At 37.4% G+C, this 21,078-nt stretch overlaps 1 protein-coding gene across 1 annotated transcript; it reads left to right on the forward strand.

Annotated features, from left to right (window-relative positions):
- Positions 1-6,567: 6,567 nt before the first annotated feature.
- Positions 6,568-21,001, forward strand: tex11 (testis expressed 11). Its single transcript, XM_017707016.2, has 29 exons — positions 6,568-6,595; positions 6,814-6,929; positions 7,621-7,705; positions 7,948-8,027; positions 8,194-8,274; positions 9,742-9,861; positions 10,038-10,118; positions 10,254-10,339; positions 10,568-10,625; positions 10,701-10,796; positions 11,046-11,127; positions 11,251-11,329; positions 11,436-11,587; positions 13,238-13,323; positions 13,466-13,603; positions 13,721-13,823; positions 13,941-14,065; positions 15,602-15,687; positions 15,860-15,913; positions 16,048-16,088; positions 16,195-16,281; positions 16,413-16,483; positions 18,229-18,345; positions 18,689-18,761; positions 18,896-19,045; positions 19,329-19,437; positions 19,552-19,669; positions 20,214-20,381; positions 20,767-21,001. Exons 1-29 carry the CDS (start codon positions 6,568-6,570, stop codon positions 20,848-20,850), a joined length of 2,754 nt encoding a protein of 917 aa, XP_017562505.1. The 3' UTR covers positions 20,851-21,001.
- Positions 21,002-21,078: the final 77 nt, after the last annotated feature.

Consider the following 21,078-nt stretch of genomic DNA (forward strand, 5'->3'; position numbering starts at 1 on the left):
AGGGTCCGAACAGTTCTATGTACGCAGCTTGAGTTCTTTCCAACAATAAACTCCCCTGTTAAAACAAAAATGTCTGCAGTAGCACTAGAAATCTGCTTCAAGTGAAGGTGACTCCAAACTACATAATGATCAGTATTTATAAAAAAACATGCAACATTTTTACATAGATTCAGAAAAGCAAAAACCTACCAGGTGTCTATTTAGGCCTACTGTTTCCTTCCTCAGTCTCAAACTGAATTGCATTTATGTAACAAATGAAGGTGATCTCATAACAAAATAACATGATTCTACTTGGGAAAACTTATTCTTTTAACTTTCCATTTAGTATTCCATAATTCACAAGCAATCAAATGCAACATCTTGTGCAAGACACCATCTTGTGGGCATAAAGCATAACTGCATCTTTCAAGGCTAAGTGTAGGAAGCAAGTCTGCTGTCAGAGAGGTTTAACTCTCTCATGTGTGGTTGCTAACAGTGAGCTATGACTGTATGGAGTTCATTGTAGGAAAATTTACTGACATAGATTTCTTTCAGGTGGAGGTCACAGCAAATGGGGTCCAGATGTCTACAATGCAAGTATAGACATTTTTACTATTCAAAACCACCAGTGAACCTACATGTCTCTTCGTAGTTTTAGAAGTAATGTTGGGGGGAAAAGTTTTCTTTGGATATTATGTGCCTCTTTGTTATGAATGAATGGATTTTAGGCCAAACCCTTATCTCACAACTATTGTAAAACAATATCTCATCCATCAGGGGGTGTATAAACATTTAATGAAATAGCTTTCTGTGATGTAACTTAGAGGTATCAAATGTGTATTATTCCTATTATTGTTCACCACTGTGAACATTTTAATTTGGTGAGTTTTCCGAGCATTTCACATCAAACCGCTCTGAATGACTCTGTTTACATCTTAAACATTTAATTATACCAAATGTGAAATACAGAATTACCTTTTAAAACTAGACACATTTGAAGTTTGTTCATATCAGCTTTGTAGCATTTACAGACTTATAGGGCAACCTTCGTATACGTGGCTGTATCTCCATTTTTTATCAGACTTTTGATCTGATGTAAGATCACTACTTTGCACAAGTCTTTTAATTTTAACTATTTTGGGGTATTTATCTGAGCCAATCTAATCTATGCAATATATAACACTGGTAAACAAACCTTTTATCACATGAAAGCTAATTTGTGTTTATACATGCTGCATACTGAATTCAAATATGCAATCAAATTGCTCTATTACAGATAGCAGTGACCTACTGTGAGCAATAGTGAGTGACCTATTGACACTGTACAGAAAAATGAGACATTGTACAGTCATTAGGAACACATTTTCTGAACACTCTGGATTTCATCTCTGAGCATTTCAGCACCAGAGGAAACGAGGCCCTAGAATGCTTCCTGACCATTGATGGACGCTCCAAAACCAAGAGACAGCAAAACTCTACTCAGGGATGCAAGAAGTGGGGGTGCTGAGAGGGTTGCAGTACCCGCTGATTTCAGTATCGAAACTGGTAAAAATAATAATGTTACGGGGAAGTTTCTTGCCCACCAGGCCAGTATGACCTATGCCTCCAGGTTGATTTCTAAGATCAAGTTACACTTGGGCAATGTAACCTCAGACCCATCTGAAATTAACAGTCTTTTTTGATTATTATTCCAACCTCTACAAGTCAGAACAGCCTTCCAACCCCTCAGAGTTACACTGCTGTCTCGACTCACTGAATTACCCCGAAGTTAATGAGACTCTGGCCGTAGGCCCATTTCCACCCTGGAGATACAAGGGGCAACAGGGTCGATCCAAAATGGAAAATCCCCTGGACCTGATGGTTTCACAGTAGAGTTCTACAAAGGGTTTTCTACAGCTTCTCCCAATCTTGACAAGGTTATATAATGACTCATTTGATAAAGGCAGACCTCCACCAACCTTATCGGCAGCGACTATTTCTTTGTTACTTGGATAAGGATAAAAGGATAAAGACCCCAACCCTTTGCAGCAGTTACAGACCAATATCGCTCTTAAAAGTAGATTTTAAAATTCTGGCCAAAGTTCTATCTCGTCGGCTTCAGCAGATTATGCTAGACCTTGTTGCTCCTGACCAAACAGGTTTTGTACAGGGCAGACACTCATTCTTCAACACCAGCTGATTACTTAATATTCTATATTTCCCTTCTTCTAACTCTCCTGAAATTGTAGTGTCCCTTGACGCTGTTAAAACCTTTGATAGGGTGGAATGGGGTTATCTGTTCTTCATTTTAGACAAATTTGGTTTTGACTCTAACTTTATTCATTGAATTCGTCTCTTATACATCGACCCAACCGCTTCCATCTATACTAACAGCATGCAGTCACCACCTTTTCCTTTATATCATGGGACGCGTCATGCATCACTGGCTGACCAGGGGGTGCCCGCTATCTCCCTTGCTTTTCAATTTGGCGAGCCTTTAGCGATTTGGCTTCATAGCCAGGAAAGATTTGAGGGCATTACACGTTAGAATGTAGCCCATAAACTCTCCCTTTATGCAAATGATCTCCTTCTTTACATTTCTAAGCCCACCTCATCCTTTCCACCAATATTGGAAATTTTGGACCAGTTTAGCCAGCTCTCTGGTTATACATTGCACTTGCAAAAAAAGCAAGCTATTTTTTGTTAACTCTTTAGCAAAGTCCCTTCCGCAGTTGATCTTTCCCTTTAAAATAGTGGGAGGGGGATTTAAGTACTTGGGGGTATTCTTTACCAACTTATTTAATGACCTTTTCTCCAAAATGTTTCAGCCTCTCCTGGGCAAATTTACATCAGACATAACCAGGTGGGCCTCCCTTCCATTGTCCCTTACGGGCCAGGCCATGTCAGCTTGATTAAAATGATCACACTCCCTAGATTGTTATATACTTTTCAACATATCCCAGTGGTCATTACTAGATGGTTTTTTGAAAGCTTGATCATCTGCTGAATATATTTTTTATGGGACAACAAACCTGTGAGTCTTAAGAGGTCATTTCTTCAGCTTTTTCCTTCAAGTCTAAAGGAGGCTTGGTGCTCCCTAACTTTACTATTGGGCTTGTAACATCCATAAATTACTCTACTGGGCCTATTGGAGAGCACCAAATGGTCTTCCACCTTGGGCTCATATTGACATCTCGTCCTCTCGTAGCTCCCTATTTATTGTACTTTGCTCCAAGCTCCCCATATCTGTTAAGAAAGCTTCTACTAATCCAGTTGTTCCCAGTACTATTAAAATTTGGCTCCAATTTTGGAAACATTTTGGTTTTCATAGTGCCTCAATCCATATGCCCATCCCAAAAAAACACTTGTTTCCTCCATCCTTCCTCCATCCTGGTCAAGTAACAGGCTTACCAGTCTTCGAGTTCTATAAGGATGGTGTCTTTTTATCCTTTTCAGACTTATCTACTAAATTCAGCTTACCCGATATAATCACCTCTTTCGATTTGTTCAGGCCTGACATTTTGTTCAGAAGCTATTCCCCCACTTCCCCAATCGCCCTCCTGAAACCTATATTGATCAATTTCTTACTCTTGATCATTCCAAGAAGCAACTCATATCTGTTATTTATAATTTAATTAAATCAGTACAGGCAGCACCTACTGAAACTCTTAACAAATACTGGGAGAACTTAGGAATTACTAGACAACCTCAGGGCTCGCATCCTGGGCTGGGTACATTCTTCATCCATATGTGCCAGACATGGCCTACTGCAGTGTAAGGTGCTCCACAGAGCTCAGTTTACCAATGCTAGGCTGGATATTTCTGAACTGAAGTGATGCTTGCGAGAGATGTAGGCAGTCTCCAGCTGACCATGTACATATGTTCTGGACGTGCCCCCAACTTACTAGTTTTTGGTCAAATATATTTGATACTCTCAATCAAGTCCTCAACTGTAATTTAGAACCTAATCCCTTAACAGCTCTATTTTGTGCCTGCATGCAACCTCACAATGTGTTATTGCCTTCACAAACTTGCTGGCCAGACATGCAATTCTTCTCAAATGGAAACAGGCCTCTCCACCATCACATGGTACTTGGATCTGGGATGTCCTATTATGCATCAAGCTCAAAAAGCTAAGACTTTCCCTGAAGGGTTCCTTGAGATTCTTTCACAGGGCCTGGGATCACATGCTTGATTTTATCAACAACTCTGTTTTACTTGAAGATAACGATGGCTAAATATGTGAATTGAGAGGTATATGTGGCCTTTTTTATTTAATCTCCCCCTCTAATTTTATTTATAGATTTGTACATATTGTAATTTATCATTTACATTTATTATTATTTACATTTTGATTTAGACCACTCTTGTTCTGGTAGATATTCTGTTTATCTCTCAAAAGTTTTGGGGAAAAAAAAAATATATGTATATATATATATATATATATATATATATACATATTTTTTTTTTTTCCCCAAAACTTTTGAGAGATAAACAGAATATCTACCAGAACAAGAGTGGTCTAAATCAAAATGTAAATAATAATAACTTTAATCAAAAGTTCTGAACTATATAATAAACCAGCATTGTCACAACATTGAAATGTTGAAATTGAAACTGAAATGTTGTGGCACCAAAACAAAAGGGTCTCACAACACTGTCTCAACAGTGTTTGTTGGGAACTGAGCATAGCATAGACCAATGGGTGCTAGCTTTAGAGCGGAGTTTGTATTTTTATATTTTTAAAATCTGCAGTAGCCATGGAGTAGCCCTGTTCAAGTGAACAGCATATGTTCATTACAGTGAGGCAAAAACTGTTTGCTGCTTTGAGGGCGCATCATCTAATCACACGCAGACCCATGTTTAAAGTAAGAGAGTTATAGTCCAGTTCTAAATCCCAATGTGGCGTATTATTGTTTTTAAACCTTAAAAAATAATCTACTGCAGTAATGACGTTTTTATCAACCGTTATATTTACTGCTAGTGTGCGTTTCTATGGCAAGCTATTTTAGCCTAAAATTACACCACCAATACAAATGTATTTCAGTTTTTACCAGTAAAAACATCATTCTGACTACTGGCTGCTCATTGTGTATCATTAAAGCCCTGCTATCCCACACACAGCAGTCTATCTTTTCATTCAATAACTGCACAATGCACGTCTGCTGTATGAGACAAGTCTCTCACCTGCACTTGCACTTGAGATACTTTGGCTTTTACATTTATCTATTAATCAATGTCATAATGTATTTTTTATGGCTTGCCAAATTGTATATATGCTAATTTGCTTCAATTCTGATTAACCTTCAAAATTTTTAATTAAGTGGCTGCACAAGATATAGACCTTGATCTGCACTCCAGTCAATTCCTCACTAATGTGACCACGTTTAAAATTTTAAATGGATCAGGTTCTTCCTCTATCCTTCATTCCTCTCCTTCTCGACTGCCTTCCATCCTGTGGTCTGCACTGACTAGCTGCACACACTGCCTGATGTCGCTCTCATTATTATGCATTAAAAGACAAAATACTAATTGCTTATGTATTCATTAAACCATTGGAGAGATCTGACACATAATTTTGACTAGTCAGAGCTAGATCTCTAAACCTATCTTTTAAAATACAATAATTTCAATAAACACATCTGTAAAGCTATTATTACTAGTCTTAACTTTAATTTTAGATATCTTATTTTGAATTATTACTCATTCTAATGTAATTTCCACTAGTCAAAGCATAATTACAGATATCTGTAGCTCACATATACAAAGATAAAGTCTACTTATTAGTCAAAACTGCATTCTAACTGCCACAACACAGCTTTTATAATCGCTCATGGTTCACAACGTTCATGCACCAAATTTCAAAAAGCTTTTTTCACATTTCGGTACAAAGTCCGGTCCGTAGGCCTGCATCATGAGTGTACTTATGATATACTAGTTGAATGTTTTTAAACAGCAGAATGCTCATGGGACAGGTCAAAATAACCCACATAACAGTGTTTTATTAACTAAATCCTGGAATTTCATAATAAAAAAAATATGACTTTTAAATATAAAAAAAGGATTTAATATTACTGCCACACATTTCCATAAGTCTAATAAAAATGACTCAATATACCTAAAAAATATGGTTACACTGCCTAAAATTTAAGCACCCCAAACACCTCTCAGTGCCCCTGTCATCATGTGGACCCCTGGGTGATATAATTCAGCACACGAATGTCGCCTTTACTTCATCCGACTTCTTCTGTCAGTGCAACTTACTCAGAGCTCTAGAATACATTCATTTTTAAAACTGACAAAATATCGAAATTTGATCAGAGAATCGAAAATCGCATCTAATCTGAAACATACAGGCATTCTCATTTCTCTCCGCACGCCGTTTCGTCCATCCTCACCGAGTAACGTCCAACTCTCGAGACTTAAGTCCGCGCGAAAAAGGTGCGCGCGACACCCTCGGTAGTTAGCTATTAGCTTTCTGTGTGAGTCAGTGACAGGAGACACGTTTGTTATTAACAAATTTGTTATTAATACAGCAAAATACTCCAATTTATGATTTAATTCACATAGCATACTGAATTATACACACAGTGTCCCGACGTTAATAACATGGAACTCTTTGTCATTAACGTGAAAGGTAAGACTCGTCGTCAGAAGACTGCTAAGTTTAGGGTGACTAGCTTGCTTAGCTAGCTAGCTAGCTAGTAAGCTAACTAGCCAAGTCACTACTTCCCTGTATAGGTACTGTTAGACGCGTCTGGTGTGACGGCTGATATTCATAAACGATACTATAGTACACAGTTTCACTAACTGTCTGAGGGATACCGTTATTATAATCGTTGTTTTCTTTCCTAGGCCTCTCAGAGACACTCCTTCACAAACAGTGTAATGAAAACATGAACGAAGTGATTGAGAAGCTGTTCGATGAAGTTCTGTCACTTGAGCAGCCCAATACAATACAGGACTCAGAGGTGGTTAACTTACCTGTTTTAGGATGAGTTGTAGTGCCTAGTCTTAAGCCAAAGGCTGCTAGTCCTGGTCATTCTAAGAGCTTACTTTGCCAAGCATTTTGCTAGACATTTTTGCAGCAGTTAATGAGCGCTGCTATTATTCAGAGTGGAAGTGGAAAAAGTACATATATATGGTTACTGTGTCAAAATCTTAAGTTTTGTGCAAGTGTGGACAACAAATAGAAATGAACATAGTTGTGGACAATAAGATTTTACACTGATATGAATTTGGTTGAATGTTTTAATAGAAAAACAGTATATAGAAATGGATAGGAACTCTGAAGGGAAAAATAGAATGTATGATATAGAATGTTATGTAAACGATAACAAGGGTCTTTTTCTTTGAAAATGTGAGTAAAAGTACTCAAAAGTGTTCCATTCCAGTTACTTGGGTAAAGTACCAATCTTGCAAAACAGTACCTCTTTGAGTCTCAAATTTAAGGAAACCAATTTTAATTAAACCAAAAATTGAAGTGAATAATGACAATAATAATATGAAATAATGTGAAAAGGCCCATTGCTGGCACAGTTGCATCCAGAGAGAATCATGAAGAGAAAACCCTTTTTTTATTAAGCAGATTATCTCCCAGATACTATGAAGGTCAAAAATCTAATTGGACTCAAAAATTGTCTTCATGTTTTGTTTTTGTAGGTTGAAGAAAATGCTATTCAGTTGTGGAACTGGGCTGTGACCAAAAATATTGGTTCAAATATCAACAAACAGCAAAAAGCAAAAGGTTCTATTTTTGTGCTGTTATCATGGGGTTAAATAATAGTTAGTAGTTTTTGCTTAACCTGTTAAATGTCCAGGACCCACTGGCAGGTACAGAGTTTTACTGTACACTTCTACAACCTAAGAATAACTCAAAGCTAGTTTGCATTGTAATTTAAGTAGTTATTGAATAATAAACCTTAGTTTTAATAAGCCTTAAATTTTGTCAAAACATAACAAGATTTTTATTTTCTTATGTGTGTTCAGTGCGTCATGTGGCCTGCAGACTCCTGTATTTATGTGAATCTGAGAGCCCTTCAGAGAATGCCATTCGCAAGCAGATTTTGGTTTGTCTGTCCTCTTACTGCATTTCTCATTATTTCTCAGAATTCCTCCCTTTGCTCTGAAAACACGAATTATTTTGAACTTTGTTTCATAATGCAGTTCATAGAACTTAATATCTCCTCTTTTTTGCTGATTAAAATTAATTGCTTTCTGAAATCTGTCTTGCAGATGTCCAGTAAAACAGGAAGGACATGGCTTGATTGTAAAAACTTCAAGCTGGCTGATGATTTTTTAAGTCTTGCTGTCAAGGTACATATACATTTAGCATTTTCAATATGTATGCTCCCAAATCTTTGAAAAAATGGAAGTGTACAGGATAGGGCATCACACATAGGTGTTGTGCATGTTAATTGTGCATTTTCCCCTTTCTTAATTTTTTCTATTTCTGCTTTTTTATGCTTGAATGTTTCAGATCATCAAACTGCTTTTTATTTTAGATAATAGACAAGGATAACTCAAGTAAAGGCAAAATGCTGTTTTATTTAATTTATTGAAGGAAAAATGCTGTTCAGTCCTACCTGGCCCTATGTGAAAAAGTATTTGCTTCCTTAGCTCCTTAGCTACTAAATAAAGTAGTTAACCAAATTCAGTTGACTATTGGTTTCACCAGCCACACCCAGGCATGATTACCAGCAGACCTGTTGATCTAAACGTCACTTAAATAGAGCCTGTCTGGAATTGTGAAGCAGGTGAGAAGGTCTCAAAAAGCAGCCTCTGATGCAAAGTTCTAATTTAAATACGGATGCAAACAAAATAATTGAAATCTACCCGTCTGGAAAGGGATACAAAGCTATTGCTAAGGCTCTGGGACGCCAGTGAATCACAGTGAGAGCCATTATCCACAAGTGGAGAAAACCTACAACAGTGGTACACCTTCCTAGGAGTGGCCAGCCTACCAAAATCACAAAGGTCACAAAAGAACCCAGGTGAACATTTAAAGAACTCCAGACCTCACTTGCCTCAGTTAAGGTCATTGTACAAGATTCCACAATAGGAAAGACACTGGGCAAAAATGACAATTATGGGAGAGTTGCAAGGTATAAACCACTGCTGACCATGAACCATGAAATGTGCTTTCTATCAGAAAATCATCAAATAGATTGTTCTCTCATCAGTTTGTGACCTAAATCTCAAGTAAAGTTGGGTTATGCAGGTGGACAGTGATTTTAGGTTCACAAGCAGGTCCACCTATTAATGGCTCAAAAGTAATATAATTAAGGTTTGAATTGGTCAAGTCAAAGTCTTGACTTTGAGATACTGTGGCAAGGCCTTAATGGGCAACTCATGCTTGAAAACCCTCCAGTGTAGCCAAATTAAGACAATTTTGTTTTAGAGTGAGTCGGTATTCAAAAAGACTCATCACAAGTTATCACAAATGTTTGATTGCGGTTGTTACTGCCAAGGGAGGCACAACCAGTTGTTGGGCTTAGGGGTGGGGCAGTTACTTTTTCACATAATAAATCTGTTCAATAAATTGAATGACGACTTAAAGTTGACTTTTGTGTTTACTTGTTTTTTATATTTTATATAAAAAACATATTTTGGTTGGAAATTGGCTTTGGGTAAATAATTTTACACAGCACTCTATGTAGGCTTGACAATTTTCTCTGATGCAAATGTATTTTTATTTCTATGGGTTTTTTTTTAATAATGTAGTTTTGATCTAATTATATCCCCTTGATACTGTAATAATGAATGTTTTGTATGATTTCACAGAGCCTGGAGACTCTTTACTGCAGACTAACATCCCATGGAGATTGTGTTGCTGATATCAACACAATGAAAGGAGATGTAGAGAAAGACCTACTACGGGTTCTCTCTTATCAAGCTGAATCAGTGAGCAAAGATAGCTTGTGTATAGTACATATGTTACTCTTAAGTGAAGTGAACATTAATTGCAATGAGTATGAAATGACTGAAAGTGAACTTATTACAAGAAACAATACATAAATAGACAGTGTGTAAATCAAATGAAACAGAATTTATTTAATATAATGGTGCTTCCTTTGCAGGCAGTTGCTCAAGAAAAGCACCAGGAGGCAGTCTCATGCATACAACGATGTAAAGAGATGCTACTGAGGCTTCCCAAGGAGGTACCATTTTTTCCTCTAAAAATATCTTGATATTGTGTTCTTGTATTTTCATTTTCTATTGTAATGTTTTTTGTAAGATATAGGGAAATATTCATATATTAAAAAATTGCTTTTCTGTTTAATTTTTTTTTCTAGACAGGCTATCTGTCTCTCATTTGCTACAACTTTGGAGTAGACACTTATAATCAGCATAAGCATGAAGAGAGTTCATTTTGGCTAAGGTGAGACTGTACTAAGCTGTATATAAATGTGTTAATCAGTACAAATGGTAAATTGACAGTGTTGCTGCTTGCATCTTATAATAGATTATGAGGTGATTTTTTTTTCATTTACATTGCATTTCTTTAGTTTAAAATGATATGTTATAATAAGGTTTAAAAAGAATAATTTGCTCAAAAGTAATATTTTTACATTTAATTGTCAGACTTCTGATTTGTTGTCATTTCCAGTCAGAGCTATGATATAGGAAAAATGAATCCAAAGTACTCCCCAGGACCCGAAATGCAAGTAAGCATTTGGTAAACTTTTTTTTTCTGCTAATCTTTAAGCATTTGATGAAACTGCACTATATTCTCTTTTCAGGCCAAAGTCTTGAGGCTTCTTGCTACAGTTTATTTGGAACTGGATTGTCAGAAATATCAGGATAAAGCCCTTCATGCAGTGAACTTGGCAAATAAGGTATAATGCTATAAAAGTAAATACCACAAAGGTTTGCTAGTACATGTTTAAAAAATGGTTAGACCAGTGGTTATTATTTGAAATGTTTTTTTCTATAAATCCACCTTCAGCGCTGACCCATGCGCCTCCCTAGTTGGCAATGTGTGACCAATATTTCTAACCAGACTAACCAGATCATTTTCTGCAAAGACTGACACCTGGAAATCTATGTATACATTCTGTGTATTTATTGTTTTATTTATACCCCAGGAAAACTTTCACCCAGCAGGCCTTTTTCTGAAAATCCGCATTTTGCTGCGGAGTGGAGCATCAGATGAAGTGGTCAAAACCGGTGAGTCAGAGTATTTTAATGATCTGGTTCTAACAACAGGATATGTATTGACCTAAATTCAGGTAGGGATCACCCTACCATACCCTTTTCTTCTTACCCTTCTGCTCTCTCCCTGTTTAATAGGACTAACAGAACTGCTTGACTCTGAGGATCCTCTGGATGTGTGTCTGAGCACAGCAAAAATGCTGATGGCAGAGGATAGGTAACATCTGTGATAACTAAATATACCCTTGTACACAGTCTAATGTTTTTTGTTTTGTGTTCCATACCCATATTAAGAGAGTAGGGTTATCATTATGTGTTCTTAGAGAAACTCTATCCTTTGACTTCCTGAAGAGGATGTATCAGCATTTTGAGTCATCTCCTGACTTGGGCACTGTACTCCTGTTGTATATTGAGCTGCTGCTACAGAAAGGCAAAGAGCTGCTGGGCAAGCAGAAAATTGAGGATGCAATCACAGGTACTGCCAATTAAAGCACAAGCAGATTCAGTCTGCTAACCTAAGCTAAATGACCCTGATACTATAATTCAGTGGCATGCAAATATAAACCTCACTTCTAAAAAAGTTGGAACAGTATGTGAAATACTAATAAAGACAGACATGGTGAAAATCGATCTCACCTGAATTGAAAAGAAAACAATACAAATACAATTTTTGTGAATACAGTGATTCAGTTTTGAAAGTGAATTTTTTTTTGTTATTCTTCCATTATACATGTCTTCCATTATACATCATCTTCATTTGTACAACTGTGCCTTCATTGTTCATGTGGGCCTTCCTTGTTGTTGTCTATTTTGTGCGGTGCATATTTTTAATTGGGAGACAGGTTTGGACTGCAGGTATGCCAGTTTAGCAACCGCCCGATATAACACTTCAGTAAGTGCCAAACAAGCACTAATGTCCCCAAAAAAGATATGTTTTATATTTTGCTCCAAACTGCATGTGTTCTGATGGTGCCTGCAGAGATATGCAAGTTACCCATGCCATTGGCACTAACAAACCCCCATGACATGAAAGATGATGGCTTTTGAACTTTGTGTTGGTAACAATACATGGTAAAACATCACATATCTTTATATTTGCATTTTAGCTAGTGTCACAACTTTTTGGAATTGTGTTTGTACACCACATATCATACCAGCCCTTTTCTTTTGATCTTTACTCTGGTACTAGTCTGGTATAAGTTTCTCAAAAGCATCTTAGCACAAAGATGATTCTTAAATGATAGAGTGAGCATCATACTGAACATTGTCTCTACCAGTTTCAATGTTTTTAACAATAAGATAATTTTTGAAAACAGCACCGGATGGTAATTTTCTTCTTTGGCCCAGAGAATACAAGCCCTAACTTGCATTTGTAAAGCATCAGTGAACCGTGTTTATAGACAACAGTTTGACAAAGTACTCCTGAGCCCATGTGGTGATATCCATTACAGAAGCATGCCAGTACATAAGCACCAGTGCTGTCTGGAAGATCAAAGGCCACAAGCATTCAGTAGTGTTTTCTTTACTTTGCCCTTTACGCACAGATATTTCTCCTGATTTCCCGAATCTTTAGATTTTTTATTTTTCACAGTAGATGGTGAAATATCTAAAAAATTTAAATCACTTCTTCAGCAACTTTGTTGTTAAACTGGGGGATTTTTTTGTTGACACATTTTTGACAAAATAGTGAGCTCCAACCTGTTTTTGCTCATAAAGGACTAGGCCTTCCCTGACTGCTCTTTTTGTATATTTTATATAGCATGATTGCATCGCCTATTTAAGATGTTTTCTGTGCATTTCACATATATTTCTAGTCCCTGTTCCAGCTTTTTTAGACCATGTTGCATGCATCAGTTTTAGAATAAAAAAGTTTTATTTAAAAAAGTAATTAAGTTGTAGGGTAAAACATTAAATAATGTCTTTCTACTGTTTTTGTTCAAATATAGGTCTAAGTGGATTTATAACTCACTGCTTTCTGTTTTCATTTGCATTCACATACTGTGCCAGGGTTTTAGGAGCTGAGGTTTGGACAAAATAGTGGCACTGTGTTAATTTAAAAAAATGTTTGTTGAATTATAAATGTTGGGCAGACCTTTTTAAGCCCTGCTGTCTCATGTCTGTTCAGGTCATTACACAGGAAAGCAGTTATCACCACACACTCTAACTTCACTCCATCTTCTTTTATGGGACAGAGCTTCTAAAAACTTTGAGGTATTAGTAGCACTCTTTTTTCTATAAATCCCACAAACAGTGCTATATTAGTTGTGCTGTTTATTAATTATTATTGGTGTTATTTTTATTGTCGTTTTATCATTGGAATTATTACTATACAAGTGACATTTTTGCTGCCTAGGCCAAAAACTACTCAGAGGCTCTGCAGTGGTACAACTACTCACTGAGTTTTTACAAGGCAGGTCAACTGGATCAGAACCTGGCAAAACTGCAGAGGAACCGAGCGTCCTGTTTCCTTAATTTGCAGCAACTAGACAAGGTACTTTTTGACCAACAGCACATACAAAATAAAAGCAATATTGCTTAATATGAGACTGCTCACAGACACACAAACATAGATTTCTTTTTTTGTAAGATCATTACATCTTTGTTGCAGGCAAAGGAAGCTATTTTGGATGCTGCCAAGTGTGATCCAAATAGCATCTTCACACATTTTAGTGTCTTCAAGATTGCTGTCCTGGAGAAAAATGTAGAGAAGGGTCAGTTTATAAAATGTAATACATTAAATATACTGTATATAATACTTGGAGAAAAGAAAATAACAATTTAACAGTGTCATTGAAGTGGATCATCATTATGTAAACTATGCCGCTTAGCTGCTGAGGCTGTAAGAGAGATTGGGGTCCTAGCCGAGATGCCTGTGACCAGCGAAGACAGGCTTCATGTGACTGAAAATGCTGCGGCCAACCTTCTCAGCCTGGCTGCTCAGATTGCCCTGGAGGTCAGTAAAAACGTAGCATGTAAATACAACCCATTTCCAAAAAGTTGGGAACCTGTGCAAAATTTCAATAAAAACAAAATGTAATCATTGCAAATCATTTTAATCCTATATTTAATTGAAAATAGTATAAAGACAAAACATCAAATGTTGAAAAAGAAATTTTATTGTTTTTTGAAAAATATATGTTTGCTTTGAATTTGATGCCAAACACATTCCAAAAAACTTGGGATGGGGCAACAAAAGGCTGGTGAAAAAAAGCAAACATCCAGTGGTTGAGTAGCAACAGGTCAGTAACACAATTGGGTATAAAAAATCTTCCCAGAGAGGCTGAGTCTTTCAGAAGTAAAGATGAGGAAGAGTTACCTCTGTGAAAGACTGCGATCAAATCAAAGTGCAACAATTTAAGAATAACATTTCTCAACGTAAAATAGCAAAGAACTTTTGCTTTTTATCATCTACGGTACATAAAATCATTAAAAGATTCAGAGAATCTGGAGAAATGTCTGTATACAAGAGACAAGGCCAAAAACCAGTGTTACTGGCCATGGTCTTTGGGCCCTCAGGTGGCATTGGATTAAAAACAGACATGATTCTGCAGTGGAAATCACTGCATGTGCTCAGAAACACTTCTGAAAAACACTGTGAAAACAGTTAATCACTGCATCCACAAAAGTAAGTCAAAACTCTAAAATGCAAAGAAGAAACCATGTATAAACAGGATCCAAAAATACTGCCACCTTCTCTGCGCCTGAGCTCATTTAAAATGGAGTGGGGAAGAGGGGAAGTTGAAAAGTGTCCTGTGGTCCGGCAAAACAACATTTAAAATTATTTTTGGAAATCATGGACGCTGCGTCCTCTAGGCGAAAGACCACTCAGCTTGTTATTGGTGTACTGTTCAAAAGCCAGTATTCATGATGGTATTGGGGTGCATTAGTGCACATACCTTGGGTGCACATACCTTGGGCAACATATGCTGCCACTAAGAGGATGTCTTTTTCAGAGAAAGCCTTACTTATTTCAGTAAGACAAAGCCAAACCACATTCTGCATGCATTACAACAACATTGCCCCATATTAAAAGAGTCTGGGTGCTAAACGGACCTGCCTGCAGTCCAGAACTGTCACCACTGAAAACATTTGGCACAATATAAAATGAAAAATATGACAAAGGAGACCCTGAACTGTTAAGCAGCTGAAATCCTATATCAAACAAGAACAAGAAAACATTTGAATTACAGAAATTGGTCTCCTCAATTTCAATATGGGCATGTATGTTCAAAAGATAATAAAATTTCTCTCTTTCATTTGCTATGTTGTCTTTGTACTATTCTCCTTTAAAAATATGGTTTACATGATTTGCATATCATTGCATTCTATTTTTATCTACATTCTGTACAGCATCCCAACTTTTTTGGCCTGGTAGTTCTGCTGACCTCAATCACCATACCACTGTTATTGAACTACCTTGAACAATTTGTACCAATAGGCCATCTTGATCATTTTTCCAGTATTCTAATTGTGTTTTTTTTCACTGTAGAATGAACAGCTGGAGACAGCCATGAAAGCCTTGGAGAATCTATGTGAACACTCACAAGATGCAGAACAAGTTTTCACTGCCCTCAGGTTTGATACACATAAACAATCTCTAGCCTGGAACCTCGAAGATCCCTATCTTGCATATGCTAATGTCAGAATGTGAAAAACAGTTTGTTAGTGCTGACAGTGAGAAAACAACCTGAGAATAAAGAGCAGTGTCTTTTGAAGTCGCTATTTGGTTCATACCACCATTTTTCAGGTGTTTAGTTGGACTTGTGCTTTCAACAATGGAGAATGACAATGAAGAAAAGAGGTTAGTGGATCATTGCTGTCTGCTTGTGACAGATGGTCACAAATATGATTTCATTCATACAATAAATGCTGATATTTGTAAGGGCTCAGCTCTTTGCTGTTCTACATCTTGACACATTCTTTCAGCTGTCGCAGAGATGCCAGTTTAGATGTCCTCTTATCATATCTGAAGATGGGTAGGTCTAAAAAATGGATGAAATAAATCTGTTGATTAAAAAAACAATTACAAGTTTATCTTTGCATGTGTGTGAAGGAGAGAACCGCTTTATTCAATTTGTCCAGCGCTGAAGAATGTGTCCCAACTCAAACAAGTGGCTGGCCAGGAAACTGACCAGTGCTCTGAAGAAGCCAACTGGTTCAGGAGGATTGGTAATAATTGCACTCTCTGATATGCATTAATATTGATTACTCTCTTTATAGGACCCTGTGACATGCCAGAATACTGTGTAGCTCTGTTGATTGTACAGTTCTGTAGTCTTATATTTCTTTTACTTTGTTAGCATGGAATACAGCCCTGCAATGTGAGAGTAGCCCGGTTAGAATGAGAGATTTTTTTGTCCTCTCCTATCAGGTAAATTCTCATAGAATACCACATGCATTTCTTAGTCTTTAATGGCACAAACACAGTCACTGAGCACTTTATAAGGGACACCTGTACACCTAATTATTTATGCAACTGTCTAATCAGCCAGTCAAGTGGCAGCAGGGCATAAAATCATGCAGATGCAGGCCAGCAGCTTCAGGTAATGTATATATCAGCCATCAGAGTTGGAAAAAAATGTGATCTCTGATTTTGACTGTGGCAAGATTGTCAGTGCTGGATGATTGTTGGTGCTCAGAATGGTGCAATAAAGAAAAAAGTCCAGTCAGTGGCAGTTCTGAGGACAAACATATTGTTGATGAGAGAGGTCAGTGGAGAATGGCCAGACTGGTTCAAGCTGACAGAACGGTTACTCTAACTCAGATAACTACTCTGTATAGTTGTGGTGAGCAGAAAAGCATCTCAAGCAGACACATTTCCAGTGTCAGAATAAAATCATGGGAGTCTTGCTAGTGTCTCGATCGTTTAGTGTGAGGTTGTCAGGATGGTGGTCTTAGGTCAGTCTGACGCTGTGATAAAATCAACTGTGTTTGATATTATCTTAAGTTTTAAGTCTTGGCTCATGCAAATAGTGACATGCCAAGGGTGCGCATGAGAGTGCGGCTGAGCGCATGCTCGCGGAGAGAGAGAGAGACTGAAATCTCTGTGAAAGGGCGTATCTGCTCCACTTTAAAACAACAATCATATTAACAAAATGGAAACTGGCTGTTTTAATATTTCGTGTTCACTGAGCCTGTAATAGTAATGTAAGGAAATGTGCAGAGGACTTGAAGAATGCCATTATTTAAGAATCATCTTTTTTTTTTTTTGCTTTCTGTTACACTGGTTTCTTGTTTGTTTGTTTTTAAATGGTTTAGTTCAGAACACCTAATCAACAATGCTGAATTTCTGCTTGTTGTGTTGATATGTGTTTGTCAAATTTAAAAAGTAACTGCACATTTTACAGGTTAATTAAAAAACACTGGAGGATGATCTGCCAGAAAATACAGTTCTACAGGGAACTACAGAGTCCCAGATCTTTACATATTCAGCTAACGTCTGTCTTCACATCTACCATTATAGAGCATAAGGAAAAGTGTTTACCTACTTATAAATGTACACCAGGTGCATGATGGTGAATGATATAAAAAATCGACTTGCAGTCTTGCAAATAGTGACACTGCAAGATTCCTAGTCTTTGCAAAATCATACTTTGTAACTAAAAACTGTGACATTGTCTTTAGATGTGAGAGGGTGTCAGACAAGTCTTTTCAAAGTCCTCTAGTGTATGGTTAACTTAAGGCGGATGGGCTACAACAGCAGAAAACCACATCAAGTTCCACTTGTGTCAGACAAGAATAGAAAGCTGAGGTTGCAGCCTCATAAATGCTAGACAGTTAAAGACAGGAATAATCTTGCCTTTTCTGCTAAATCTCAATTTCTCTATGGAAAAGCTCCTGAAAAATGAACGTCAGCAGACATGGCAACATGGACTAGAATCGCGAAGGAATGTTTTCAACATCTTGTGGAATCCATGCCATGTAGAATTGAAGCCATTTTGAGAGCAAATAGGATGACCTATAGAATAGTACTCCTAATAATGTGCTCAGTGAGTGTACTTCAGCCAGCTTCAGAGCAATAATGTTTCATAGTTTGCGTATATTTGTTGTAATTAAACAAATTAATTGTAAAGGAATGTGCTCTCATGTCCCCTTCTTCTTCTCTGGGTGGCATAGCTGTCACGGTTCTGTGTTCCAGACAAAGGTGTGTTGATGGGCCAGAAGACATGTTTGCTGATGGCTGCTGCTACCTGTCTGGAGATCAACAGGATGTTTCCTCAGTCTGAACAACAGGTAGACAAACCATATGACATGTAACATTCACTACTAAACCATTCAGAATGTTTTTTTGCACTTTTTGATTTAATTTGTTTATTTGAAATGGCTAAAGCATTATTGTTAAAAAATACAGACTTTACATTGATTTTAACAGGAAACAGAATCAGTATTCTTAATTTTAGTAAACATGAACTGAGATACCTGTATTAGTTAGTATTAGATAATTATAGATAATATATTAGTCTAAATAAACATACAGGCAACCCAGTCCATCTCACTTTTTGATCTTCTTGTTGTTACCTAAGTTATCCAGGAGAGGGTGCAGTATGTCATCTGCTAAATCCACCATGTCTTTCAGACTGAGGTCCTAACTCAAGCTTTGGAGCATATTCAGATCTCCTGGGAGGTCTGGAGAACTTTAAAAGCTTCAGGTACCTTGAAATGTATTGTGATATTTGTAGAGGCTAATATTTGTACAGACACAGATATTATATATAGGTACAGGTATCATCTTCACAGTGATTCATTTCATAAACATTACTTATTGTTCAACTTACTTCTTTAGGTGACTGTTGTAAAGACCCCACTGAAACCTTGTTACTTTTGTATGAGTTTGAAGCTCGCGCCAAGTTGAATGACCCCAAGCTGGAGTCTGTGCTGGAGTCAGTTCTGGAGCTTGATAACATTGAAACCAAAGTGCTAGAGACAATTGCAGGTGAGACACATTTATTGATTCATGTAGCTACTGGTGTCTGATAGGATGTAGTTTTTCATATTCCTACATGTAAAAGTACAGACTTGAAGAATTCAAAGAATTCAGGCTGTAAGAAAATAAATTAAAGAATTTACTTTAAGACTGTGTGGGTTTCATTCTGCATTTGTCCCTCTGATATCCGATCAGCAGTTTATGCAGGTATCATCTTAATACTGATAACCATTGATACTGATATGCCGTCTATAGTGCACTGGTTCTTTGAAACTTCAACTTGTGTTTGCAGCCTTAGCTATGGAACCCCCGGCCCACTTCCCAGCGCTGTGTAAGAAAGCTTTGAGAATTGCCCTCTATCTACATAAACAAGACCCACATGCAGATTTGTTACGCTGCAGGTAAGCCTAACATGTTGATAAGTGGGCACCCCGTTGCTAGATATTACGTAATTATTGACAGATCTCACAAATCAGAACTTAGTAATATTTTATTCTCATGTTTGCTCCCAATAGTAACTGTGTGCACAGTTTGATCCAGCTATCTCTGCCCAGTGGTGTGTGTGAAGTGGAGCCCCACGTGTTAGAGGAAGTGTGGGGTTACTATGAAGAGGCCTTGTCCATCATTGCAGCAGTGAGTTGGCCAACATGACTCACCACCAATCGCACATGACCTACTGTAGCTCAGCCATGCAATTACCCCCCATCTCTGAAAGGATCTCCTGTTTCTATCAATGGGCTTTTAGGCTCACTTCAGTTAGCAGATGCTCCATTCACCAACCTCTTCCTGCCAATTTGAATGCCTAATAGAAAATCCTTTTTATAGACCTTGCCTTTTGGATTGGTTTTAAAGGAAACTAACTGGTGGTGCTGTTTTGAACGCATTAAGAATGGTCATTAATATAAATGGGTATGTTTAGGTCAGATTAACTCTAAAGGCAAATATATGTACCACCAATAGCTTATACACTGTTTATAATCATCAAAAATGTATATTTAAATTGACTCTGTTCTGTTACCAAACTTGAACAAATATAATCAAATTAAGATGTCCTTTATTGCAGGCTGTTCCTCTAGGCAGATCCGTAGTCTTCAGAGTTAAATTATTGGTGGTTCGTTAGACTGAGCTGTTCTTTGATTCTAGCCTGCTTTACAGGTTTTGCTTTTGCCTCCTCCAGTCAGAAGACTTCCCTGAACTGGAGATCCTATGGCTGCTGACCCGAGCATGGAACACAGGGATCCTGCTGTACAGTCTGGCCCAGTACACTGAGGCAGAGAAATGGTGTGGCTTGGGGATGAGCTTCCTGCGCCACCTGGGCTCCCTGCAGGAGAGCTATCAGACTCAGGTATAAAATCAGGGGTGGATGAGTCCATGGTGTGTGAGGGAGGGGCAGATGAAGGTCTTTCCAGCTGTAAACAAAAATAGGCTATGGTATTCTAACAGAAGAAAGGGATTTCAATTCTATATTTCTTAGATATTTTTCTTTCCGAGGGTGGTGACAATCCGTTCTGTAGTTTGTCATTGTTGTTTGTTGTATTGGAGTACAACCCTGACATTATTAGCTGTAGTTGTGATAGGCTTGCTGTAGCATGGCTTAGTTCAGTTACACATTGTGCAAGATTTATTGAAGAACCATGTTAAATTCAACTGACAACCAATGTCAGTGCCTCAGATACAAAATGCATTTGCTTAGCATGACAAAATGTAATATGAGGTATGTTATCTTTCAGATGTCTGGTCTATACAGTGAGGTGCTGAACAGGCTTGACAGAGCCAAGAAGACTTTCATAATAGAGGATCAACAACTGCTCTAGTCACATTAACAGCAGAATTCTTGTAACATTGGGATGGTCATAAATTCAGATTATTTGCCATTCCATAAAGTTTGTGTTTTGCAGTATCCTAAGATTATCTGACTTTTTGGCTAACGGGAGATTGAAAAAATAAAAGACATTCAAATCAGAACAGAACCACATATTTTATTATTTCCAAACAAATAAACTCTTGTCCAGTCCAAAAAAAAGAAAGAAAAGGGGGGGGGT

Source organism: Pygocentrus nattereri, chromosome 8 (genome assembly GCF_015220715.1).
Source record: "Pygocentrus nattereri isolate fPygNat1 chromosome 8, fPygNat1.pri, whole genome shotgun sequence".
NCBI lineage: Eukaryota > Metazoa > Chordata > Actinopteri > Characiformes > Serrasalmidae > Pygocentrus > Pygocentrus nattereri.